Below are 21,849 nucleotides of genomic sequence, written 5' to 3'. Positions count from 1 at the left end.
GTTTTAAAATTACATTCCCTATTTAAATCATGAAAAAAAATTTTGGGCTTGACTATCCCTTTAATCTGGAGAACACTTCCGGATGGAAAGTCTGTCTGCTCAGGAAATCCGCTTCCCAATTGTCCACTCCTGGGATGTGGATGGCAGATAGACAGCAATTGTGAGCCTCCGCCCACTGAATGATTCTTGCCACCTCCTTCATGGCTAAGGAACTCCGAGTTCCCCCCCTGGTGGTTGATGTAAGCCACTGAGGTTATGTTGTATGACTGGAACCTGATAAACCGGGCTAAAGCCAGTTAAGGCCAAGCCATAAAGGCATTGCAGATCGTTCTCAACTCCAATATGTATATGGGGAGAGCAGATTCCTCCTGAGACCAAAGTCCCTGTGCCTTCAACGAGTCCCAGACTTTTCCCCAACCCATGAGGCTAGCGTCCGTGGTCATAATTACTCTTGAGGGTCTCCGAAAGCATGTCCCCTGGGCAAAATGTTCTTGAGACAGCCACCACGGCAGAGAGTCTCTTGTTAATTGATCCAGAACTATCCCCTGAGACAGGTCTGCATAATCCCTGTTCCATTGACCGAGCATGCATAGCTGTAGGGCTCTCAGATGGAAACGAGCAAAGGTAACTATGTCCATGAAAGCCACCATCAGACCAATTACCTCCATACATTGGGGCCACTGATAGTCGTACCACAGACTGTAGAGATAGGCAAGAGGAAAGAATCTTGGCTCTTCTGACCTCTGTTAGAAATATTTTCATTGATAGGGAATCTATAATGGTTCCTAAGAAGACCACCCTTGTAGCCGGAATAAGAGAACTTTTCTCCAAATGCACCTTCCAGCTGCCATACTTATTACTGTAGCAATACACAGCGCCGGTTGCCATTGTAAACCCTGATGAATATACATCTTCTTTAAGAAGCCTCCAGCTTCTTGTCAATATGGTCCTTAAAAGAGCAACTATCTTCAATAGGAATATTTAGTCCTCTTGGCCAGTGTAGAAATCGCCCCTTCCAACTTGGGGACCATCTGCCACGACTCCTTGATGGAATCAGCCACCGGGAACATCTTCCTAAAGACTGGAGAGGGAGAAAAGGGAATTCCTGGTTTCTCCTATTCCCGGGCAATAATTTTCGTAGCACGGTCTGGCACTGGAAACACCTCCCCCTGGGGAGGGGACATCAAAGTATCTATTTAAAGTGAAGGTCAATTTGGATGAATTAGTTCCTGATTTTTAATAAACCAATTAAAAACAAGGGCACTTTAAATCATGAAAATTGAAATTTCACTCCTTTTCTTCAAAAACTTACCTTTTAGGGCTAGATTTATTAAGCCCCTACGTCAGCAGCAAGTTCTCTCAAGAACTTGCTCGCCGTGATTTATCAAGCAGCGGTCACCAGACCGCTGCTTTCCTAACATCTACGCCACCTCTATTGTGGCGAAATTCAAATGACAGCTCCTGCCCGCGCGATTGGCTGTGCGCGGGCAGGGGGCGGGATTGCACGCGAGCGCAAAATTGCGCTCGTGTGCAATGTTAATTACCTGCGGGTAATTTCGCCCCGCAACAGGCAAGCTGAGGCGTAGAGGGGAGCGTATACGCGCCCCTGTACGCCTCAGCGTTGATAAATCTAGCCCTTAATCCTGTCAACTGCTGCAGCGCTTCCTCCGCCCGTCCTAAGTCCTCTTCGCGGGTCCAAAATAACGAATCCAGCTTCCTCCAATCACGGCATTCCATCAGGCCATGATCCCCCGGGGGATAGCCGTGATTGGAGGAAGCCGGATTTGTCAATTCGGATGTAAGAAGAGTCTTCCAACGGCCGGGGGAATCGCTGGAGCAGCATTCATGATTAAAAAAGGTACGTTTTGAAGAAAAGGAGTGAAATGTCAATTTTGATGAATTAAAGTGCCCTTGTTTTTAATAGGTTTATTAAAAAACGGGCACTAATTTATCCAAATTGACCTTCACTTTAATTTGCTAGATTTCTCAGTATTTCTAATTAAAACACAATGGTGTTCAAGCTTAAATCTGAAGGAAACCACTTTAGCATCAGAAGCAGGAATTACACTTTCCGAATCTGTGATTTCACCCTCAGATGCCACCGAAGTATCCTCCTCTTCCGACTTAAGGGAAAGATTAACTTGGTTAGCCTGAACAGGATCCGATACCTTAATATCTGATTCTAATTTTCCTCATACGTTTCCCCTGCAGCATGGGGATGGCAGCTAGCTCCTCAGATACCGCCAAGGATACCTGGGCAGCAATTTTGGCCTTCAAATACACTCCATCAGGAGCTTGAGAGGAACCGCAGGGCACTGCATGTGACATTAATACAGTTTGTGACACTTGAGGAATAGACTGTGGCATTGCCTGAATAGTATCAACCTGAGAGAATGGTGGCTCAGAAACAAACAGTCTGTATTTATACATTATTTCAATACAAGAACTAAAAAAGGGCAAAGGGAACTTGGGAGTTCAAGCAAAGTTTGCAATCTATAACAGGCATAGACTCTAGGTCCATCTTGCAAATAAACCTTTAAATAAATAAATAACACACACATATATATACATATATATATACATATATATATAGAAACAGTAAAGTAGAAATAACTGCAACATCCAAAATGTTTCAAAATAAATTGTTTAAGCCTTTAAATATTGAAACAAAGTTCTGATCCGAAGGGTACAGTATTCATTAACCAATATGTGACAAAAGTACTGATCCAATAGAGGTTCCCCCTACACACGCCCTGTGCATTTAATAGAAGACAGCAGGTAACAGCCCAGTAACGCAGTGTTTCACAGCTCTAGAGCATAGCAGGTTTATGTATATTTATACTACACACAGGTATAAGGTAAACAATCAGGGGGAAAAACCGTGTTCCCAGGAGGCACTACCGCCTCGACTCACCACCCCACGGGTGCACCGATTGACCTCTTGTCTGGTGTGTATATTCAGCGTCCCTTAGGCATCAAAACTCTAGAGCTGACTTTGTCCAAACAGCTGTGGCGTCTTCGGCAGAGCGTCCCACTATGCGGGAGGGGGTGTGTTCCGATCCTCTGACATCATGTGGTTTCCGTAAACCAATTGGAGAAGAAAACTGTATTACTTGAAAAAAGACCTCCGTGAACTTTGGAGCTTAGAGTCCTTAGACCGTTGCTGCAGCCCAGTAAAGTGCTCAGCAAAAGGAAGAATTTTTGCAGACAACGGTCAATATAGATAAAACTTCATCTTTATTGTAGAAAATATTAAAACACTCCAGGGGTCATCACAAGTACACAACACGAGTGTCCGCTAACATGTTTCGGCCCTCAGGCCGTAATCATAGCTAAAGGACTGTGCACCTGAGTTTCTTAAAAAGCAACAGGAACTCTTTGGTTGGTTTAAAATTGAAGGCGTGTTGTGTAAAGGTTAACCCTTTGGGAACCAACTTTAATTTACATACATATATAGATGTGTCTATTGCCCTTCTAAGAATTAAATCTAATCAATACTAGGTAACCGACGTTATTGCATAAATTGCTATACTACTTGCTAATATACAATGTAGAGATTTAAGATGAACTTAGTAAATAAAACATAGGTATTACAATAATAATGCTAATATTAACCCTTTAAGTTCATAGTAGAATAAATAATTCTATAGTTCCTATACGATATTTATCGACAGGTTAATCTCACTAGTATACACTTTAAAAAATTCAAGAAGTATGTTTCTTAGTCGTCTATTGGTATAACCTAAAGTATTGAGAATAATAATAATAATAATAATAATAATCTAAACTGTACTCAACTAGATTATTATCCTAGACTGTACTTAACTAAAGTGACTATGAAATGTGAACAAAGATTTATATAAAACATTCCATATAAAATCCGAAAAATTAATTAAGTGTGTAAATATATCAGACAAAGAGGATAGAGATCAGAAAGCTGTTAATATTGGATTTATTATAGGTAAACCTTTTATGGTGAACCTAATGTGGTGTAATACAGGGAACCAGGGGCTCTTAAAGATGTTTAAAGCTGCTATAATATGAACTGAAACATGGGCATTTACACATTATTAGGAGAGCGTAGACAGACCACTGCAGAAGAGGGAAGGGATATTACTCCCAAAAATTGATCAAATCATATTCCGAATTTAGACCCTTCGGTACACGCGTTTGTAATTTAAAAATCCAGAACATTTCCCTCTTCTGCAGTAGTCTGCATGGTGGCAATTCAAGCACATGCATCTGTAGATGATCAGAGGAAACTGGAACAGGTTTTTTCTCTTCCTCCCCAACGCACCGGGATAGGTCAGGTGAACCAGGGGCATTATCAGTTGAGAGGTCGGAGAGGAAAGCAGAAGTACAAATAAATAATGTTATAAATCTGTCTAAATTCACACTGACAGACTCCCAAATTTCCCTTTTGAGCCGAGGTCTTAATTTTGCACCCACAAATCACTTTAATGTCTTTAACACCATTCTGGATGTAAACAAACTAATACGTAATATGACACTGCAGAAACATTTTTTCAATGAATCATATGAATCTGTAGGTAATAGAATGGTTTCTGATTTGAATGTACCCACTAAAGATCAGTATTTTGGTAAATTGACATTTAATGAGACTTGTGATGTAATCAATATGGAAAATTTGTCTAGGGAGGCTCTGACAGACACTAATAAAGAGAGTGTAAATGCATCTGGTAGCTTCCAGAATAAATCCTTGTTTTACCCTATCCAGTCAAGGGGTAATACCCTGGAAACCTTTTTCAAACGTGTGGAGCGTGATCTAGTTAGACTCAAGAATAGTACTAAGTACCAAACACCCAATCTGTCCAGTCGCGAGAGGGCCGCCCTTAAAGAGCTACAAGACAATCATGACATAGTCATACGCTCAGCAGATAAGGGGGGCTCTGTCGTTGTGCTGGACAGGGTGGATTATGTCAATGAAGCCTTACGCCAGTTGAACAATACTGAGGACTATATTCCTCTTCCTAGGGACCCTACAATTGGATTTAAAAGGGAACTTTTGGACATTTTGGATGATGGGTTGGAAAGTGGGCACTATGATCGTAAAACGTTTGAGTATTTGGTGGTTGATCACCCGGTAGTGCCCATTTTCCACCACTTGCCCAAAGTCCATAAATCCCTTGAGGATGTTCGGGGGCGCCCTATTGTTAGTGGTATAGGGTCACTAATGGAACATGTCTCACAGTGGGTAGACAGTTTGTTGCAGCCTTTAGTGCAAAGGCTGCATAGCTATATCCGAGACACCAAAGACATTATATGTATAGTGGAACAACTGGACTGGCAATCCAGCTTTAGGTGGGCCACTATTGATGTAGTGGCACTATATTCCTCCATTCCACACAAGGAGGGTCTAATAGCGGTCAATTACTTTTTGGAGTTTTTTTCAGATTTTTCTTTTGAATTCAGAAAATTTATTCTTAGAGTTCTTAAGTTTTTGCTAACCCATAACTATTTCTCTTTTGAGGGTGGTTTCTTTCTCCAGAGACGTGGGACAGCGATGGGGGCTAAGTTTGCCCCTTCTTACGCCAACCTGTTCATGGGTTGGTGGGAGCTGTCCCACGTCTATGGGGATGGAAACCCCTTCAGAGAATATATTTATTTTTACGGCCGCTATATAGATGACCTACTCCTCGTGTGGAGTGGAAGTGAGTCACAGTTCATGTCCTTTGTCACATACTTGAATTCCAATAATATTGGAATTAAGTTCACCTGTGATCTACAGGATAATGTGATAAATTATTTGGACATCACTATTATAGGTACAACGGATGGAAAGGTTGAGACAGAAATATATAGGAAGCCCATAACGGGTAACACCCTCTTGCACGCAAGTAGCTGCCACCCTAGACATGTACCTTTTGCTGTGGCTAAAGGCCAGTTCATCCGGGTCAAACGCAACTGTTCATTGCCAGAAAAATGTGCTGAACAGTGTGACGATTTAACCAAAAGGTTGAAAAACAGAGGATATAACACAAATGTAATTAGAAAGGCTAGAAGCCAAGTTGATCCTCTAGAAAGGTCTGCGGTTCTAAACAGGGATGGTATTAAGTCTAAAGTTGAACATAAGGGAGTGACCTTTGTCACTGAATACAGTCAGGAATATGCCGATATATGTAAAATTATTAAAAAACATTTTTCATTTTTGGCGGCTGATGACAAACTGGAGCATTGTATTGCTCAAGGTCTGCGCTGTTCCTATAGAAAAACGACTACACTTGGTAACTTACTGTCTCCCTTGGTAACTTACTGTGTGAACATGTAATACAGTCTGATAGTGTCAGATCTGAAGTTACTGGAGAGGTTTACTCCATACAGTCTTGCCTCAAATGTACCTCTACGTATGTAGTTTATGCCCTGAGTTGCATTAGTTGCCACCTACAATACGTTGGGCTCACGACCACCGAGGTAAAAGTACGCATCCGAAATCACTTGTCCACAATCCAGGCAGGTGTTGCGTCTACCCCTCTGGTGCAGCACTTTGCGAAATACCACCAAAAAAGTGTGGAAACACTTAGGTGGCAGGCCATTGAGAGAGTGTTTTGTCCGCCTAGAGGGGGCAATAGAGACAGACTACTGCAGAAGAGGGAAATGTTCTGGATTTTTAAATTACAAACGCGTGTACCGAAGGGTCTAAATTCGGAATTTGATTTGATCAATTTTTGGGAGTAATATCCCTTCCCTCTTCTGCAGTGGTCTGTCTACGCTCTCCTAATAATGTGTAAATGCCCATGTTTCAGTTCATATTATAGCAGCTTTAAACATCTTTAAGAGCCCCTGGTTCCCTGTATTACACCACATTAGGTTCACCATAAAAGGTTTACCTATAATAAATCCAATATTAACAGCTTTCTGATCTCTATCCTCTTTGTCTGATATATTTACACACTTAATTAATTTTTCGGATTTTATATGGAATGTTTTATATAAATCTTTGTTCACATTTCATAGTCACTTTAGTTAAGTACAGTCTAGGATAATAATCTAGTTGAGTACAGTTTAGATTATTATTATTATTATTATCCTCAATACTTTAGGTTATACCAATAGACGACTAAGAAACATACTTCTTGAATTTTTTAAAGTGTATACTAGTGAGATTAACCTGTCGATAAATATCGTATAGGAACTATAGAATTATTTATTCTACTATGAACTTAAAGGGTTAATATTAGCATTATTATTGTAATACCTATGTTTTATTTACTAAGTTCATCTTAAATCTCTACATTGTATATTAGCAAGTAGTATAGCAATTTATGCAATAACGTCGGTTACCTAGTATTGATTAGATTTAATTCTTAGAAGGGCAATAGACACATCTATATATGTATGTAAATTAAAGTTGGTTCCCAAAGGGTTAACCTTTACACAACACGCCTTCAATTTTAAACCAACCAAAGAGTTCCTGTTGCTTTTTAAGAAACTCAGGTGCACAGTCCTTTAGCTATGATTACGGCCTGAGGGCCGAAACATGTTAGCGGACACTCGTGTTGTGTACTTGTGATGACCCCTGGAGTGTTTTAATATTTTCTACAATAAAGATGAAGTTTTATCTATATTGACCGTTGTCTGCAAAAATTCTTCCTTTTGCTCTACATATATATATATACATATATATATACATATATATATACATATACATATACACATATATATATATACATATACATAAATACATATACATATATACATATACACATATACATATACATATATATATATATATATATATATATGTGTTCCAGTTCCTTCTATAAACGGCACAAAATAGCCCCCCCCCCCCAAAAAAAAAAAACACTGCATATATAAGCAGTCTCACTAACTGAGCCACCAATAATGTTAAAACACTGCTCTATAACGTTAAAACACTGATTCTCTAGGACTCTGACGTCCTTTACTGCCACACAGTGCCCTGCATCATGTCTAAGATATCCTGATCACAGAATAAATTAGTCACATATAAGGTGCATTAACTATAATATGGCCTAGTGACTAGTCACAGGGAGGGGGCGCTAATACAAGAGCAAATTAACCCTATATATAAGGATAACAATTTGATTCCCAATTTCTTATATAAACATCACAATGATAGGATTACACTATATATAAGTCAGGCAATCCTCCAGATCACACATATATATTAGTAACAAGAACAATACTGTATATAACCGCAAAATATATACGGATAATAACCCAAGGTTGATGGCAATATGTTACTGTATATATGAAATGATCCCTTTGACATATAAAGTGGATATATAATTAAAATACAAAATGTATAAAATAAAGTCCTTTTTAAATCCAAAATGTCCTGTGCTGGCTGCCTCCTCACCGACTGGTCCGGGTTTTGCTATAGGAAATAGAAAAGAACAGAGGGGCGCCTCGTGTGGTATTTTCAGAAGTAAATGAATGATAATCACAATCAAGCCAAATGGATACTCACATACTCCAGGAGCACACCTATGTGCTAGTAGGGACAGGCTGTAGATTTAGACAGGTGTAACAGCTCACCCACAATGGAATACGAGCAGCAGTGCTTTCTTTTTGTACTCCATTTCATTTTCAGCACTGCAGCATAAAGAAATCGTATTCCATTGTGGGTGAGCTGTTACACCTGTCTAAATCTACAGCCTGTCCCTACTAGCACATAGGTGTACTCCTGGAGTATGCGAGTATCCATTTGGCTTGATTGTGATTATCATTCATTTACTTCTGACAATACCACACATGAGGCGCCCCTCTGTTCTTCCCCATTTCCTATAAGGTGCATTAACTGCTGTAGTGCCAGGGATTTTTTTAAGAAATAACATAATTTATGTAAGAACTTACCTGATAAATTCATTTCTTTCATATTAGCAAGAGTCCATGAGCTAGTGACGTATGGGATATACATTCCTACCAGGAGGGGCAAAGTTTCCCAAACCTCAAAATGCCTATAAATACACCCCTCACCACACCCACAATTCAGTTTAACGAATAGCCAAGAAGTGGGGTGATAAAAAAGTGCGAAAGCATATAAAATAAGGAATTGGAATAATTGTGCTTTATACAAAATCATAACGACCACAAAAAAAGGGCGGGCCTCATGGACTCTTGCTAATATGAAAGAAATGAATTTATCAGGTAAGTTCTTACATAAATTATGTTTTCTTTCATGTAATTAGCAAGAGTCCATGAGCTAGTGACGTATGGGATAATGATTACCCAAGATGTGGATCTTTCCACACAAGAGTCACTAGAGAGGGAGGGATAAAATAAAGACAGCCAATTCCTGCTGAAAATAATCCACACCCAAAATAAAGTTTAACGAAAAACATAAGCAGAAGATTCAAACTGAAACCGCTGCCTGAAGTACTTTTCTACCAAAAACTGCTTCAGAAGAAGAAAATACATCAAAATGGTAGAATTTAGTAAAAGTATGCAAAGAGGACCAAGTTGCTGCTTTGCAAATCTGATCAACCGAAGCTTCATTCCTAAACGCCCAGGAAGTAGAAACTGACCTAGTAGAATGAGCTGTAATTCTCTGAGGTGGAGTGTTACCCGACTCAACATAGGCAAGATGAATTAAAGATTTCAACCAAGATGCCAAAGAAATGGCAGAAGCTTTCTGGCCTTTTCTAGAACCGGAAAAGATAACAAATAGACTAGAAGTCTTTCGGAAAGATTTAGTAGCTTCAACATAATATTTCAAAGCTCTAACAACATCCAAAGAATGCAACGATTTCTCCTTAGAATTCTTAGGATTAGGACATAATGAAGGAACCACAATTTCTCTACTAATGTTGTTGGAATTCACAACTTTAGGTAAAAATTCAAAAGAAGTTCGCAACACCGCCTTATCCTGATGAAAAATCAGAAAAGGAGATTCACAAGAAAGAGCAGATAATTCAGAAACTCTTCTGGCAGAAGAGATGGCCAAAAGGAACAAAACTTTCCAAGAAAGTAATTTAATGTCCAATGAATGCATAGGTTCAAACGGAGGAGCTTGAAGAGCCCCCAGAACCAAATTCAAACTCCAAGGAGGAGAAATTGACTTAATGACAGGTTTTATACGAACCAAAGCTTGTACAAAACAATGAATATCAGGAAGAATAGCAATCTTTCTGTGAAAAAGAACAGAAAGAGCAGAGATTTGTCCTTTCAAGGAACTTGCGGACAAACCTTTATCTAAACCATCCTGAAGAAACTGTAAAATTCTCGGTAATCTAAAAGAATGCCAAGAAAAATGATGAGAAATACACCAAGAAATATAAGTTTTCCAGACTCTATAATATATCTCTCTAGATACAGATTTACGAGCCTGTAACATAGTATTAATCACAGAGTCAGAGAAACCTCTTTGACGAAGAATCAAGCGTTCAATCTCCATACCTTTAAATTTAAGGATTTCAGATCCTGATGGAAAAAAGGACCTTGTGACAGAAGGTCTGGTCTTAACGGAAGAGTCCACGGTTGGCAAGAGGCCATCCGGACAAGATCCGCATACCAAAACCTGTGAGGCCATGCCGGAGCTACCAGCAGAACAAACGAGCATTCCTTCAGAATCTTGGAGATTACTCTTGGAAGAAGAACTAGAGGCGGAAAGATATAGGCAGGATGATACTTCCAAGGAAGTGATAATGCATCCACTGCTTCCGCCTGAGGATCCCGGGATCTGGACAGATACCTGGGAAGTTTCTTGTTTAGATGGGACGCCATCAAATCTATTTCTGGAAGTTCCCACATTTGAACAATCTGAAGAAATACCTCTGGGTGAAGAGACCATTCGCCCGGATGCAACGTTTGGCGACTGAGATAATCCGCTTCCCAATTGTCTATACCTGGGATATGAACCGCAGAGATTAGACAGGAGCTGGATTCCGCCCAAACCAAAATTCGAGATACTTCTTTCATAGCCAGAGGACTGTGAGTTCCTCCTTGATGATTGATGTATGCCACAGTTGTGACATTGTCTGTCTGAAAACAAATCAACGATTCTCTCTTCAGAAGAGGCCAAAACTGAAGAGCTCTGAAAATTGCACGGAGTTCCAAAATATTGATCGGTAATCTCACCTCCTGAGATTCCCAAACTCCTTGTGCCGTCAGAGATCCCCACACAGCTCCCCAACCTGTGAGACTTGCATCTGTTGAAATTACAGTCCAGGTCGGAAGCACAAAAGAAGCCCCCTGAATTAAACGATGGTGATCTGTCCACCACGTTAGAGAGTGTCGAACAATCGGTTTTAAAGATATTAATTGAAATATCTTTGTGTAATCCTTGCACCATTGATTCAGCATACAAAGCTGAAGAGGTCGCATGTGAAAACGAGCAAAGGGGATCGCGTCCGATGCAGCAGTCATAAGACCTAGAATTTCCATGCATAAGGCTACCGAAGGGAATGATTGTGACTGAAGGTTTCGACAAGCTGCCATCAGTTTTAGACGTCTCTTGTCTGTTAAAGACAGAGTCATGGACACTGAATCTATCTGGAAACCCAGAAAGGTTACCCTTGTCTGAGGAATCAATGAACTTTTTGGTAAATTGATCCTCCAACCATGATCTTGAAGAAACAACACAAGTCGATTCGTATGAAATTCTGCTAAATGTAAAGACTGAGCAAGTACCAAGATATCGTCCAAATAAGGAAATACCACAATACCCTGTTCTCTGATTACAGATAGAAGGGCACCGAGAACCTTTGTAAAAATTCTTGGAGCTGTAGCTAGGCCAAACGGCAGAGCCACAAACTGGTAATGCTTGTCCAGAAAAGAGAATCTCAGGAACTGATAATGATCTGGATGAATCGGAATATGCAGATATGCATCCTGTAAATCTATTGTGGACATATAATTCCGTTGCTGAACAAAAGGCAAGATAGTCCTTACAGTTACCATCTTGAACGTTGGTATCCTTACATAACGATTCAATATTTTTAGATCCAGAACTGGTCTGAAGGAATTCTCCTTCTTTGGTACAATGAAGAGATTTGAATAAAACCCCATCCCCTGTTCCTGAACTGGAACTGGCATAATTACTCCAGTCAAGAAATGCTTGAGCTTTTACTGGATTTACTGGGACACGGGAAAGAAAAAATCTCTTTGCAGGAGGTCTCATCTTGAAACCAATTCTGTACCCTTCTGAAACAATGTTCTGAATCCAAAGATTGTGAACAGAATTGATCCAAATTTCTTTGAAAAAACGTAACCTGCCCCCTACCAGCTGAGCTGGAATGAGGGCCGCACCTTCATGTGGACTTAGAAGCAGGCTTTGCCTTTCTGGCTGGCTTGGATTTATTCCAGATTGGAGATGGTTTCCAAACTGATACTGCTCCTGAGGATGAAGGATCAGACTTTTGTTCTTTGTTGAAACGAAAGGAACGAAAACGATTATTAGCCCTGTTTTTACCTTTAGATTTTTTATCCTGTGGTAAAAAAGTTCCTTTCCCACCAGTAACAGTTGAAATAATAGAATCCAACTGAGAACCAAATAATTTGTTACCCTGGAAAGAAATGGAAAGTAGAGTTGATTTAGAAGCCATATCAGCATTCCAAGTCTTAAGCCATAAAGCTCTTCTAGCTAAAATAGCTAGAGACATAAACCTGACATCAACTCTGATAATATCAAAGATAGCATCACAGATAAAATTATTAGCATGCTGAAGAAGAATAATAATATCATGAGAATCATGATGTGTTACTTGTTGCGCTAAAGTTTCCAACCAAAACGTTGAAGCTGCAGCAACATCAGCCAAAGATATAGCAGGTCTAAGAAGATTACCTGAACACAGATAAGCTTTTCTTAGAAAGGATTCAATTTTCCTATCTAAAGGATCCTTAAACGAAGTACCATCTGACGTAGGAATAGTAGTACGTTTAGCAAGGGTAGAAATAGCCCCATCAACTTTAGGGATTTTGTCCCAAAATTCTAATCTGTCAGACGGTTTAGAAGGAGTAAATGAATTACCCAATTTATCCCATTCTTTTGGAAATTACTGCAGAAATAGCATTAGGAACAGGAAAAACTTCTGGAATAACCACAGGAGATTTAAATACCTTATCCAAACGTTGAGAATTAGTATCAAGAGGACCAGAATCCTCTATTTCTAAAGCAATTAGTACTTCTTTAAGTAAAGAACGAATAAATTCCATTTTAAATAAATATGAAGATTTATCAGCATCAACCTCTGAGACAGAATCCTCTGAACCAGAAGAGTCATCAGAATCAGAATGATGATGTTCATTTAAAAATTCATCTGTAGGGAGAGAAGTTTTAAAAAAATTTTTTACGTTTACTAGAAGGAGAAATAACAGACATAGCCTTCTTTATGGATTCAGAAACAAAATCTCTTATGTTATCAGGAACATTCTGCACCTTAGATGTTGAAGGAACTGCAACAGGCAATGGTACTTTACTAAAGGAAATATTATCTGCATTAACAAGTTTGTCATGACAATCAATACAAACAACAGCTGGAGGAATAGCTACCAAAAGTTTACAGCAGATACACTTAGCTTTGGTAGATCCAGCACTAGACAGCGATTTTCCTGTAGTATCTTCTGACTCAGATGCAACGTGAGACATCTTGCAATATGTAAGAGAAAAAACAACATATAAAGCAAAATTGATCAAATTCCTTAAATGACAGTTTCAGGAATGGGAAAAAAATGCCAAAGAACAAGCTTCTAGCAACCAGAAGCAATGAAAAATGAGACTTAAATAATGTGGAGACAAAAGCGACGCCCACATTATTTGGCGCCTAAATGCTTTTGGCGCCAAAAATGACGCCACATCCGGAACGCCGACATTTTTGGCGCAAAATAACGTCAAAAAATGACGCAACTTCCGGCGACACGTATGACGCCGGAAACGGAAAAGAATTTTTGCGCCAAAAAGTCCGCGCCAAGAATGACGCAATAAAATGAAGCATTTTCAGCCCCCGCGAGCCTAACAGCCCACAGGGAAAAAGTCAAATTTTTTAAGGTAAGAAAAAATGATTAATTCAAATGCATTATCCCAAATATGAAACTGACTGTCTGAAAAATAAGGAATGTTGAACATTTCTGAGTCAAGGCAAATAAATGTTTGAATACATATATTTAGAACTTTTTATAAACAAAGTGCCCAACCATAGCTTAGAGTGTCACAGAAAATAAGATTTACTTACCCCAGGACACTCATCTACATGTTTGTAGAAAGCCAAACCAGTACTGAAACGAGAATCAGCAGAGGTAATGGTATATATAAGAGTATATCGTCGATCTGAAAAGGGAGGTAAGAGATGAATCTCTACGACCGATAACAGAGAACCTATGAAATAGACCCCGTAGAAGGAGATCACTGCATTCAAATAGGCAATACTCTCCTCACATCCCTCTGACATTCACTGCACGCTGAGAGGAAAACCGGGCTCCAACTTGCTGCGGAGCGCATATCAACGTAGAATCTAGCACAAACTTACTTCACCACCTCCATCGGAGGCAAAGTTTGTAAAACTGAATTGTGGGTGTGGTGAGGGGTGTATTTATAGGCATTTTGAGGTTTGGGAAACTTCGCCCCTCCTGGTAGGAATGTATATCCCATAAGTCACTAGCTCATGGACTCTTGCTAATTACATGAAAGAAAAAATGGCACTTCCCTGCACCCTTAACTGTCCGACAGGAGGACAGCTCACCTGGCATGAGAGGAAGCCACTCCTCACGGAGACCTGTGGATAAAAGAAGGAACAGAATAAGCCTACTCTGGCATTCTGTATGAAGGCAGAAATCTTGTCAGGAAAACGCAGTGAGGCCCACCCCACAAGTTCCTAACTGCATTAAAGCTACCACAGCCCTACTGAAGGGAGCTTGTCAGGGAAGATCAGAGCAAACCTGCTCAGGGTTCCAAAATAATAAAATCTTGATAGAATATTAAAACAGACACCTAAACTTTACCTCCTCCTTGCACTGAAGGCAAAGAGAATGACTGGGGATTGTGGGAAGGGAAATGATACTTAACAGCTTTGCTGTGGTGCTCTTTGCCTCCTCCTGCTGGCCAGGAGTGATATTCCCAACAGTAATTTATGATTCTGGGGACTCACCGTGTCTTAAGAAAGAAAACAAAATAAACATGTTTTCTCATCCACACTTTTATATTAAATTAATGTTCATGGCAAAAAAAAAAAATCAAAAGCATTACACATCAGGGAGCTTTCCAGAACATCTGCTGTAAAGCTGCCCTCCTATATAGACATATACATTCTACATGTGTAAAAGCTTTTAGAGTGCCACATCAGCAAGTGACAATCATGGTCTATTGAATGTGAAATATACTAAGGATTTTGGGTGGGGCTGTACATGCAAATGTCATTTATGTAAACAAGCTATTTTTAGAACATGGAACACTAGAGTTGAGTTAATAAACACTCCTAATCGTTTAACCCTTGCAGGGACACAGAATATATTTATAGTGACTCTGCTGCAATGGTGCCTAAATGCAGACATCTTTGAAAAAACAAACCTTATAAAAAAAAAGGTCTATTCATTTGCTTGACATTTAAAAATTAAAGTGAAACCATTTAAAATCTGCAGATCTATAACTCAGTCTTATTTGTATCCTCCATTCCAGGTAAAAGGATTGTGTGATGTACATACATTAGTTAAATTCAATGTAGTTAGAATAATAACAGCTGGTTGGAATATGTAAGCTGTAATAGACAGCACGTCAATAATTCCATCCTGGGTCACTGCTAATTAAGGTGTGATTTTAATGATCCAGGCAACTGTAAAAAGTAAATAAAGAACAGAATGCCGTTCTGATGTTAACATGATATGAAATGGAGATTCACAACTTTAGTTTCTGTATTGTGAGGATAAAAGCACAGTACTTCAATAAGCACATGTAGTGTTTGCATAATTGAAATAAACATATATTGCTTGCAGCTCTCTGATGCACTTTAATTCATGGCTTTTTTTATTGTTTTGGTTTACAGGCTAAGAATCATAGAGGCTACATCACCAGAGCCATAGAATGTCTGCTTGATTGTGCATTCTAGATAGTTACTATTCTAGGTTTCTTGTTGCTTAGGAAGAAATTAAAATGTTTTAGCACCTGTGTAGAGTGCTCTGCGTTGGTTTTTTGAAAGATTTAACATGCACTCATTGTATACACACGATCTTGTCAAACATTAAAGGGATAGTTTACCCAAAAAGTTATCTAATTTTAAAAGAAACTGCAGGAATAGTTATATACATTATTGCCAAACACTCTGCAAGAATCCTTTTCTTTGTGTGTAATTTTTTTTTTTTAAATATCAGTTTTCAAACTACATTACCAATACCCATTGACATAGTTTTTGGCCGTGCGGCCAGTCTGCTTTTACTCACTTCAGAGCAGCAGAGCCCATGTGCCTCCCCCAACTGTGACGTCATGGCAAGGAAGCGAGTCCGTGTTCATCTGTAAATAGTTTATTTTCTTGCCGGTGTTCTGTTAAGGGACCTAACTTTTCAAAAGAGCGAACCATGTCACTTCCTGTGACGTTTCATCAGCTGTTGCACTCATTTTGCCCCAAATGCGCATGCGTGCCAGCGTCATCACATACCTGGCCGCATACGTCACAGTGAAACTATTTAGACTTGTGAAATTCTGAAACCTTTTTATAGCGCATGCGTGGGCTTTTCTATCACAAATGGGGGTGGTTTATGGAACGATGTTTATTCAACACTGTATGTGAATTATGGTGTGAAACAGAAATAAATGTATACTTATTTAAAAATATTTATTTATATGTAACCTCAAACATGGAACGATGTTTATTCGTCCCTGCATGACAAACAGCCACTCGGCTATCGTCACTGCATGTCGTATTTTAAAGTAAACAAAGAGAAGTGCTTTGAATGCACGCCTTCTTGTTTGTATGCGTTTGAGGTTATATATAAATAAATATTTTTAAATAAGTATACATTTATTTCGGTTTCACACCATAATTCACATACAGTGTTGAATAAACATTGTTCCATAAATCCCCCCATTTGTGATAGAAAAGCCCACGCATGCGCTATAGAAAGGTTTCAGAATTTCACAAGTCTAAATATTTTCACAGTGACATATGCGGCCAGGTATGCGATGACGCTGGCACGCATGCGCATTAGGGGCAAAATAAGTGCAACAGCTGATGAAACGTCACAGGAAGTGACATGGCTCGCTCTTTTACAAAGTTCGGTCCCTTCACAGAACACCGGGATAACAGTGACATTTTAATGAGATGGAGCTCTGCTGAAAAGTACAATTCCCAATTTCCCTTAGCTTCAGAGCAGTAAATGTGATTGAAGAGGAATGCAGGTCCAGTAATTTACAGGCTTGGGGGTCAGAGAGGTTATACATGTTACTAAATTACATGCTAATCGTCCCTCCCCCTGCCACAGAATGGAATCAACTGCCAACATTTGTAGCTCTGCATATTTAGCAGCATGCTGTCAAGATATTCAGTCAGTGCTCTGATATGGGTTTGATCTCCTGATGGCTTTCTTTCTCAAGGCTTCCTGACAGGCTGCCGCTCTGCTTTGTGAGCAGAATGTTTTACCTAGGTCAAAGAATCACTCTCCATTTAACCCTTTGCTATAAACACCAAATACATTTTTATTTAGGATACATGCAGGTGAAGCTCATCACATAGCATACACACTCATAAAATTTGCATAGATTAAAATAGCTATATTTAATTGGTCAGGGGGCGTGATAATAGATCTTTGTTGTCCAGCCCTTTTAACTGGGAGTTCCAGTGGCATTGAGATTACAAACTAAAAAAAAAACTTTTTAGATTGCTAAGTTTATTGTTTATACATTGATTTTAATTTGTAAGACTGTGTTAATGCAGCTAAGCATTTGCAGCTCTAGTATGAACTGGTCCTTTAAAGCAGATCAGTTCCAGTATCTACTTTATAGTCAGAGTGGCATTGGTCTTTAAAGAGACATGAAACCCAAAATTGTTCTCTCATGATTAAGAAAGAGCATACAATTATAAACAACTTCCCAATTTACTTCTATTATGTGATTTGCTTCATTTTCTTGGTATTTCTTGGTATTGTTTGTTGAAAAGCATATCTAGATAGGCTCAGGAGCTTGAAACTAGCTGCTGATCAGTGGCTGAACTTGTATGCCGATTTTCATTGGTTTACAAATGTGTTCAGCTTGCTTCCATGAGTGCACTGCTGCTTCTTCAATAAAAGATAAAGAAAATGAAGCAAAATTGCTAAAATAAGCAATTTGGAAAGTTGTTTAAAAATGTATCATCTAAATAATGAAAGTACATTTTTGGGTTTCATGTCCCTCTAACGCTGGTGCCTCTGACTGAGATTATCATTTTGGCATTCTCTTTATAATACAAAATTAAAAGAGAGACACTGTAGATTTTAATTCTGCAACAAAAATGTACATGTGTTTATAAAATGCAATAATGATAATTTGTCACATGAGTTTCCATCATATTCTTGTCGGCATCAAGGTCATTTAATGAGCAGAAATGTAAATGTTTCTTTGCATTGGTATTAGTAGAATACAACTGAATTAAACTATTATATTGTATCTCAGGCAATTGTTTATGAGGATGGAAATAATCATGTAAGACTTTGTTAATGTATCATGCTGGTGCTTATAGCTCAGATTACAGCTAAAATGGATTTCATTGCCTAGACAGATATTAGGACAACATTCAAGAAATGAATGATTAACCTTACTTGTACTTTAGCGGTCTCTCCCGGATTATACTGGACCAGTGTCACCCCTCCACACAACATGAACACCGAGAACCACTGCAGTTTGCTGAGTGAGCGATGGAGCATCAGCACAGTGCATAAGGCTGTACATGGAATTTTCAGCTGATATGTTACCTGTAGAAAAAGTTAAATAAAAGTTGTATAATGGTTGCAGAGTACAGCAAGTGAATACTGTGTCACTCTACTGTACGGCATACCGGTCTATATCTGAGAGGCTCATGTTTCTGATATAAACTGCCCCAGTAACACTGTATTGCTAAAGATTAGAGTGGCTTATCTACTTTATATAAACAGATCAGAAGTCCCAGACGCACTAAATAGAGGTTACTTCTACAACACAGAAATGTGAACATTCAAACCACACAGGAAGTATAAAACAGCAGGCTTTGTGAAGCTTATCTTGTGAAAATAGTCTTTTTATATGGAAGAATAGATTTTTAGGAAACATAAAGGTTGGACAACTAGGCTTCATATGATGTGAACAACTAATTAAGGTGAATCTATTTTACCCAACATGCTGCCCTCTACCACATAAAATCACATACAATTATTGGCCTGCTGGATTTTCACTGACCAGCACGGCAGTAGTTAAAGGGACATGAAACCCAACATTTTTCCTTTCATAACTCAGACAGAATACAATTTAAGGAACTTTCCAATTTACTTCAATTATCTTATTTGCATCATACCCTTGTAATGTTCTGTTGAAAAAAGCAATAATGCACTACTGGGAGCAAGCTGAATGCACTGGGTGAGCCAATAACATGAGGCATATATGTGCGGCAACCAATTAGCAGCTACCGAGTCTACCTAGGTAACCTTTGCAACAAAGGATAGCAAAAGAACAAAACAAACTAAATAGAATTAAAATTTGAAAGTTGTTTAAAAATCACATGCTCTAGCTGAATAATGAAAGAAGAAAATAACTTGGGTTTCATGTCCCTTTAAGGGATGGAGCATGCACACGGCTCACTCAGACACCACTAAATCAGAAAGTTTCCTGCACAAGTTATTGTGCTCCTGATGCGCAGAAAAGTGCATTAACATCCTGTTCATAATTTGGCTTACTGTAGACTATCTAGCTTAATCACATATCTGGGGCTAATGAAGGTAGGAGCCTCAAGAAACAAACCTCAAGGATTAAAATATACACTTTTTAAAAGGGACATGAAACCCAAAACTTGATTCAGATAAAGAATGCAATTTTAAAAAGGCTTCCAATTTACTTCTATAATCAAATTTGCTTCATTCTCATGTTATTCTTTATTAGAGGGACATTAAACACTAAACAAATGCTAGATAGAATGTTGCATTCAATTAAAAGATTAATCTAAGAATAACATGTACATGTCTTTTTTAAAGTATAATTATCTGTTTAAATATAGACAAAATAAGTGTAAAGTTATAGTCTCTATAAAACAATGGGAGCTGCCATGTTGTAACTTAGGTTACCTTCCCTGCTGTGGCCAATTAGGGACAGTTAAACATAGGTCTCTAGCGTGTGCAGCCAATGGTTGTGTGGAATATAGCAGTATATTGCACTTCCACTTCTAACAGGAACTGGAAAGCTCACAATTTCAGAATGGCATTACAGAAAAAAAAAAAAAAAAAAAAAGGACAAAATAAATAATAAAAGTTGAATGCAAAGGTCTTTTTAATATATACAATTTATCATTTTATATTACCATCTTAAAGTATTTAATGTCCCTTTAAAGAGATATCTAGATAGGTAACATGCACATGTTTAGAGCAAGTCATGACAGGAAATGTGAATGGTCATTGAAGTTTAAAATAAGACCATAATATTTGACAAAGCATAGATATAACAGTTCCAAGCCTTATTTTTGTTGCTGTTTTTTCCAAGTAGGAAAACTGGGCCTATATAGGTATTTGAGCAGGCTTTAAATGTTTGGAGCTATTAATTTAGAGGATTAATATGCATAGTTAAAAATCTGATTGGGATATATATGCATGTGTATTATTTGAATATCAGAAAATAAGTTTATATGCTGATGTCTAAGATCTGGAAACTGGCCCCAAACAGTTGAAAATAAGGCCATTTACTGATTTTGGTTTGGGAGTGAACTGTTCCTAATTGGTTTTTGTCACAGATACATCTAACTATCTGAATACGGATATATATAAGTGGTTCTATATTTATGCAATGAATAAGCCTGCAGCTCCCTTGTCAAATAATATAATTTCTAGAGAGTATATAAATTATTATTCTTCATTTCTAAAGCACCAACAGATTCCACAGTGCTGCCCATGAGTACAAGGATAAAAGTACAATGGAGAAACAATAAGACAAAATTTTACAGACAAATACAGGGGGAATTGAGGACCCTATTCCCGTGGGAACTTACAATCTAGATTGGTAGGAGGATGGGAAACAGGAGATGGGAACTGCAAAGGTGAGAATGATATTAGTGAGGAGATAGATGAGGGCAACTATTAGTTAAGTGAAGTTAATTTGTTAATGAGTTGGGTGATGAGCTTCCCTGAACAAAAAAGGTCTTTAGGGAACATTTAAAAAAGGAGAGGTTAGGGGAAAGTCTGTCAGCTCGAGGAAGTGCGTTCCAGAGGGTTGGTGTCGCACGAGAGAAGTCCTGTAGTGGAGCATGAGAGGAGGTGATGGCAGAGGATGCAAAAAGCAGGTCATTGTTGGATCTTAGGGGCGGGCTGGAGTATATTTGTTGATGATTGAGGACAGGTAGGGTGGGGCAACATTGGCAACATTGGTGAGAGCTTTGTAGGTCAGGGTGAGAATTTTGAATTTAAATCTGCTGTGAATGGGAAGCCAGTGAAGGGACAGAGGTGTGCAGCAGAAACAGAGCGTCAAGAGTTTTAGATAAGATTATAAAGAAAGTGAATATGATTTCAAACTGCTAGGCAAGAGTAATTATTGCTGAGATATAATAGTGATTACTATTGAATAAGATAAGATTACCTTAACTGGTAGACCTAGAAACTATAGTTCCAAGCCCTCATATTGGTGGTACTTAATTTTAACATAATAGCTGGGTATATATACTTGCTCAGCAGGTTATAAAGGGCTAAACTGAGCATAAAACGTCTATATTGTTCTGCAAT

General features: G+C 38.6%; 1 protein-coding gene across 1 annotated transcript in view; it reads right to left on the bottom strand.

Moving 5' to 3' along the window:
- The window catches only part of SLC35A1 (solute carrier family 35 member A1), a 100,116-nt gene that overhangs the window by 67,847 nt on the left and 10,420 nt on the right, over positions 1–21,849 (bottom strand). The window contains exon 4 of the mRNA XM_053710524.1: positions 18,718–18,870. Within this exon, the coding sequence (XP_053566499.1) occupies positions 18,718–18,870 (153 nt within the window). The remainder of the gene's footprint in view (positions 1–18,717; positions 18,871–21,849) is intronic.

Source organism: Bombina bombina, chromosome 4 (genome assembly GCF_027579735.1).
Source record: "Bombina bombina isolate aBomBom1 chromosome 4, aBomBom1.pri, whole genome shotgun sequence".
Lineage (NCBI taxonomy): Eukaryota > Metazoa > Chordata > Amphibia > Anura > Bombinatoridae > Bombina > Bombina bombina.
Note: the sequence above shows the minus strand (reverse complement) of the source record. Positions and strands in the feature narration are given on the sequence as shown.